This window comes from Capsicum annuum, chromosome 4 (assembly GCF_002878395.1).
Source record: "Capsicum annuum cultivar UCD-10X-F1 chromosome 4, UCD10Xv1.1, whole genome shotgun sequence".
NCBI classification, from domain to species: domain Eukaryota; kingdom Viridiplantae; phylum Streptophyta; class Magnoliopsida; order Solanales; family Solanaceae; genus Capsicum; species Capsicum annuum.
Window position 1 is genome coordinate 3,134,534 of NC_061114.1, and position 7,093 is coordinate 3,141,626.

The 7,093-nt window shown below is 32.8% G+C and overlaps 1 protein-coding gene across 1 annotated transcript in view; it reads right to left on the reverse strand.

Annotated features, from left to right (window-relative positions):
- LOC124897843 (receptor-like protein 35) overlaps positions 1 to 924 on the reverse strand; it is a 3,694-nt gene extending 2,770 nt beyond the window's left edge. Inside the window, exon 1 of the mRNA XM_047411439.1 lies at positions 595 to 924. Within this exon, the coding sequence (XP_047267395.1) occupies positions 595 to 924 (330 nt within the window). The remainder of the gene's footprint in view (positions 1 to 594) is intronic.
- Between the last annotated feature and the right edge of the window lie 6,169 nt (positions 925 to 7,093).

The following is a 7,093-nucleotide window of genomic DNA, read 5'->3' on the forward strand; positions in this document are numbered from 1 at the left end:
AAGTTCAAATTTACTGTTTAAACATTAAAATTTTTAATAGTTCATAGAATTTATTTGTAATTGTTACATTTTATTACCATTACATGCATAAATTCATAGAATTTTAATAGTTCTAATGGATCTATAAAAATTTAGATGAGACATACGTGCAATGCACGTGCATGTATATCGAGACACTATTTGAATCCACTAAGATTGTTCTGCCACGCTGACAAAAGTTACAGCGATGAGATATTAAATATGGAGATTGGGACAGAGCTGGTAATCTGGTTTTCCTCCATGGCTAACTCTACCAAATTAAAAAGATTTCCAATTTCTTGTGGAATTATCCCCGCAATTAATGTTGAATAAAATAAAATTCTAAAGTAATAAGATACAATAGTGATAGTATGCATAAGATGAAACGTACCAGTGAAATGGTTAATTCTGAGTCCTAATATCTGTAAGTTACTCAATCTTCCAATTTCACTATGTATTGGTCCATCAAACTCATTTTCCGGTAAAGACTTTCTCCAACCTTGAGGCATTTGAGAGTGACAGAGGAATAGAGCCTATTAGATTGTTACCCCTCAAGTTTAATACTCTAAGGTTTACAAGACTTCCAATCACTTTTGGTATTTGGCCCTCTATGGAATTGAATTTCAGATTCAAAGTCTCAAGTGTCAAAATATTAGAAAATGAACAAGGGATGGAACCAGTGAAACTATTATTTCCAAGATTTAGAACTTGAAGATGGTGTAAGAGTCCAAACAAAGAGGGAACCTTCCCGCTGAAGTTGTTGACACTTAAATCAAGAAACTTAAGCCGACGCAAGCATGCCATTTCTTGCGGCAAATTTCCATGGAAATTGTTGCTTCCCAAGTCAAGAGAAACAAGAAATGAGAGGTTTCCAAGTTCAGAGGGAATCCTGCCTATAAGAGCCATGTTAGAAAGATTCAAGGACTTCACTCGCTGGATGTGAGAACCACAAGTGACTCCCACCTAATGGCAAATAGAAATAGCGGGAGACCAACTTTCATCCAAGAAGTGAGAAGGGTCGGAAATGATTTGGGATTTCAAAGAGAGAAGAGCCAATTGATCAGTGGTAATGTTGGTTTTTGTCATGGCTGAACTAGCCATAACATAGTGAAGCAACAAGAGTACTATTAAGAGAAAAGAACTGAAGGCTTTCTCCATAATTGCATAAATTGGTAGGAATATGGATATGACTAGCAATAACTTTTATAACCAAATGTAAGATGTGAAATAACACACAAAGAATGAATTCGGTAAATATTTAACAAACAAAATTTTAAATATTTGACAAATGTTAAAAGTTGTTTAAAGGGATAATGCACGTGATTTATTTTTAATTTGAGAAAATACCCAATTAGCCCCCTTAGCTATATAAAAAAAGGTTGTGACACATCTCAACTTAAAGAGGATCCTATTACCCCTGAATTAATTAAAAGTGTAATTTTGACACCCTTATTGCCTACGTGGCACACACGTGTTCCTACGTGGACACTTTAGTGTGTTGTGCCACGTATGTGACATGTATGTGCCACGTAGGCACTAAGGGTGTCAAAATTACACTTTTAATTAGTTCGGGGGTAATAGGACCCTCTTTAAGTTGAGGTGTGTCATAGCCTTTTTGGATATAGTTCAGGAGGGTAATTGGGTATTATCTCTTTTAATTTTTCTCCAACTTTTTTTTATATAAAACTCCTAATTAAATTGGAATTTCTATTTTTGGTAGGAAACTCATTAGTTATTTCTGTTTTTTTTTTTTTTAATAGAAAATAGTTTTTTTTTATGGTAAGTTTAACCTATTTTGGGTTGTAATAGCGACTATTTAAGGAGGAGTTGATGATCAATAAAATATACAGCTTTACCTGAAAAGAAAATAAACTTCTCTGTGTCTCTTCTCTCCTAATGGAGTTAATGCATGTAATAAATGATTGAATAGGCTACCATATATTAAAGTCTTGAAAGGAGAGTATTTTGTATAAGTTTCATATGATTTTTTATTTAAGAACCCTCCCATGTGATATTTAAATAATTTGGGTGGTTATTAATATGTTTTTGAATGAAAGGGCTATGGATTTGATATGTTACGATATGGCTTGCAAGTCTAGGTATGACGATACCTATTATGGAATGGACTTAGGATTAAAGAAATGAATAATTTGAACAAAAAGCATGGTTTTAAAGGAATAAAATTGGGTTTAAATAGAGTTAGATGATTACTCGAAGAAAGTATTTGAGTGAAAGGGCTCATTGCTGGAAATCGAGTTTTGCCGACTTGGGAGATATGATTGGCATTTTGATCACGTGAATGGCCAATGTATACTTGCCTCTGGGCACTAGTATACTAGACTAGTATGTTGGACCCCAATCCTTGCGGCAAACTTGAATTTGGGGCTTGGGCGATGAGTAAATGACGGATATCATATAGTACGTGTACTGTAGATTTGTAGGGCGCACCATCTAACTCAGAACTAAATCAAAGAGTTGAATCTGTGATTTATAAGTTTGTTTTGAAGCTTTTGAATATTGTTCATGTGTTTTTATATATATTATGAAGCATTGTTTTCATAATGCTTTCACTTACTTTATATGAAGTATATGTTATTTTTGAATTGTTCTATAAACCAATACTTTCCAAGTATTGACTCCCCATATTTCAGGTTTTGTGATATAGTCCCATGGTCCATCACATCAGTAGAACATTTGAGTATGACAGAGTTGGTTAGTCATCCATCTTTCGGAAGGCAATCTATTCATATGTTGACTCTTTCAATTTATGGTCTAGCCGAGGGCCTTATCCCGGCCTAGACTGTTAGTTATCAGTAGAGGCTTCATAGATGGAATTTTAAGTATTGTATTGTTACAACTTCATTGACACATTTTACATTATAATTTTCCATTGAGTTTCATTATATCTTCCGCACTTTGATTCATGTAAGGATTAAGCTTATGATGGTATGCTAAGGGGTCTCTCAGGCCTTCATGATTTGGAATGCTCGTCACAGCCAGTACCTCGACTAGAATCGTGACATGTTGGTTTGGGTCACGGCTGAACTAGCCATATCATAGTGAAGCAACAAGTACTATTAAGAGAAAAGAACTGAAGGCTTTCTCCGTAAGTACAAATGTTAGTAAGAAAATAGTATGGCTTATAACCAGAGGCGAATCTAGGATTTGAAGATAAATGGTGCACTATTATCTTTAACATGGTCATGTCTATCAACTACATAATTTGGCATACAATTTTTTTAAACTTAAAAATTACAAAAAATATTATGAACAAAGTATAAACTTCAAAATGATCAAATGACATTAATTTAGTACCAATATAACAAAAGTAGACTATTCTTTCATACTAGACATCAACACGTTTTCATATTTTGAAAATGATCAATAATTGCATCGTTGCTTATATTTACAAATACATCCTTCTCAATGTAACAAACTAAATAATCAATTAAAAAAGGGAAAAGGATCAAATATGCCATCGAACTATCACAAATGGCTCATTTATGCCATCCCTTAAAAGTTTGACTCATTTATGCCATCGCTGTTACAAAACAGGTTCATCCATGCAATTACTTTTTAACGGTGATTTTTCCAAAATAGCTTTGCCACGTGTCGTTTTACTAGAGGTCCACATCATTAATTAAAATAATAGAAAAAGGCTCAAATATGCCACCGAACTATCAAAAATGGCTCATTTATACCATCCGTTAAAAATTTATCTCGTTTATGTCATTGTCGTTATAAAACAGGTTCATCCATTTTATTTCTTATTAATGGTGGTTTTTCAAAAACAGCTTTGCCCCACGTCATCTTACTGGAGATCCACTTCACTAATTAAAATTATGTGATTGTCCCAATTAAGTTAACTAAACAACTGAATATATTTCAAGATGTTCTTAGGCCAAGCTCCAACAATTGTAAAAAACAAGTGAATCCTAAAATATTCTTTTGCCAAGCCTTACAAACCTCAAAATGACTAGTTAATCATTCTCTGTTGCATACATTTTGGTTGATTAATGTTTATGCTTCTTGAATTTTTCATTCAATGCTATGACAAGTGATCTTCCTCACAAATTCAAGGCACTGACTAGTATGAACAAAATGTAAGAGAAAATAAATCAATTCTTACAAATTTATTTTAATTAATGATGTGCAAATCTAGTAAGATAACACATGGCAAAGCTCTTTTTGAAAAACTACCAATAAAAAGCACTGACATGTATGAACCTGCTTTGTAATGGCAATGGCATAAACGAGTCAAACTTTTAACGGATGATATAAATAAGCCATTTTTGATAGTTCAATGGCATATTTGAGCCTTTCTCTTTGTTTTAGTTAATGATGTGGACCTCTAGTAAGACGAAACGTGGTAAAGCTGTGTTTGAAAACCACCGTTAACAAGTAATGACATGGATGAACCTGCTTTGTAACGGCGATGGCATAAATGAGACAAACTTTTAACGGATGACATAAATGAGCCATTTCTAATTATTCGATGGCATATTTGAGCCTTTTCCCTATATTAAAACACCTAATTAATATGTGTTAAAATTTGATTAGAATCATGAAATGTTCTACACTTTAATAGTGACCTAGTTTTAATAAACATATATAGGTGTCTATAGAGAGATAGAGTAAATCCTGCATGCATATATAAAAGTGTAATCTAATAATCTAATGCTTAATTACTCATTTAATACAATGTGATTTCATGCTAGGTCGTTAACTAGCTAATTGTTATATATAAAAACATACAATTTGTGCTAATGAATGTACCTTATCGAAATTAACTAAAACTTAACTCATGTAGAAAAAAATATCACGAGTAATAAACGTACATGGATTGATAGACATAGTAATTAAATTTCGTTTGCCCATACAACTATTATGAACATTAGCATCCAGTTTGATGCAAAATTTAAAAGTTATTGTTTACAAGTAAAATAATACCTCTTCTTCATTTTCTAAAAATTCCATTAGTTGAGTTTTGCATTTAGTTACTGCAGTAATTTTAGTTTGATAAATTATTTAGATTAGAATGAATTTAGATTTTGAATTTTGAATTAGGTTGTTTTAGTTGTTGAGAATCTTTAGGATTTTAAATTTAAATTATGCAGATTTTTTACTGCATGTTAGCTATTTAAAGCTTCTCTATGCTTAAGAAATTTATTGAAAGCTGTTGAAAGCTTATTGAAAGGTTGAAAGTCATTTCAATCCAAAGAGAGTCATTTTAAACCCCTTTTTGCTGCCTCATCTTTTTTTAAAAAACCAACAGTGGTATCAAGAGTCTCATTGATCTTACGGGATCTGTGAGTTCTTTCAAAGCGCTACCATACCATTTTTAACCCGCAAGGGCTACATTTTTAACCCGTCAGGGCTACCTATTTTAACCCGTCAGGGCTACCATTTTCAACCCGTGCTTATTTTTAAAGAGTTGGGCTATTTTCAACCAAAAAGATGTCAAGCAACAGTCTCTCTTTGAATGCCCAAAAAATTTTCACAGACAAAAATAATCAAATTTGTTCTGTGAAAAAATCATATCTTGAAACCTATGCTTTATGTGATGTTGTGATGAAAGAAAAATTCTTACAATATTTTATGAAGCTTATGAAAGCTCTTTCAAATAAAACAAGATTGTTGATACTGTTCTTTAAGCACAAAACCAAAAGAAAAAAAAAATAAAGTCCAAATTCAAAAAAGAAAAAGATCAAGAAAAATCCAGATCAATTGCAGAGAAGCAACTTTTAAATTGCACTGACTAAAGTAAAGGAGGAGTGTTGAGTTTTGCATTTAGTTACTCCAGTAATTTTAGTTAAATAAATTGTTTAAATTAGAATGAATTTAGATTTTGAATTTTGAATTAGGTTGTTTTAGTTGTTGAGAATCTTTAGAATTTTAAATTTAAATTATGCAGATTTTTTACTGTATGTTGGCTATTTAAAGCTTCTCTATACTTAAGAAATTTATTGAAAACTGTTGAAAGCTTATTGAAAGCTTGAAAATCATTTCAATTCAAAAAGAGTCATTTTAAATCCATTTTTGCTGCCCCATACAACAACAACAACAACAAACCCAGTGTATTCCCATTTTGTGTTGTTTTTGAAGTTTTCAACGAAAGAAGAAAATACCACTGTCTCTCCCCCCCCCCCCCCCCCAAAAAAAAAAAAATATTGTGGCATTAAAAACTAAATACATATTTATAGAAAAGTTTTGTTAACTTCCACAAATTTTAATTACAACAATTTCATGTCATTCTTGCATCTTTTTAAACCAATGTAGACATCTTCATAATACACATCTAGAATGTCAGTTAGACTAACCTGAAAAAGTAAAACTAGGTCATTATTAGAAATAATTACAATGCCCATCAAGTTCACTTTCTCCTCCCTCGTCACCGCCTTTCCACTTTTTGCTTCTTCGGTGCCATTTTCACTAGTGATAAGGATAAGAGAAAATGTAGGAAAGAAAAGCTCATCAAATAGAGAAGCAAACAAATTGTTATTTCCCTTTCTCGATTAAAAATAGGTGCTTAATACTACTTAGAGGAGGGGTGTCAAGTGGGCCGGTCCGACCCGGTCAGACCCCGTCCCGACTATGTAACCCGGCCCGGTTTGACCCGGCTCGATAATCCCTAGGGCTTTAGGGTTTTGAGTCCCGGGCCGGTTATTTTGTTATAATGGGCCCGATTAACCCTGCCCGAACCAAGCCCGGTCTAGGCCAGCTGGTTAACCGGCCCGGCCCGGCCCAGAAAAATTAAAAAAAAAAAATATTTTTTGGATTTTGGGCCAAACTAGCCATTGGCCCAACGGCTATATAGCCGTTTTTGGGTCCAAACGGCTAGTTTGGGCCCATTTATTAAAAAAAAAAAAACTTTAAAAAATATTTTTTAATCCCCCAAAAATATCTATAAATACCCTACAACTTCAAATCATTTTTCACACAATTTTTCACTCTCTCAAATCTCATTCTTTCTCAAAACTCAATTCTCAATTCTCAAATATTCAATATATTTAATTTCTTAAAGTGTTCACTTTAATTTTTTAATTTTTCGTTTACAAAGTACAAGCGGAAGTTT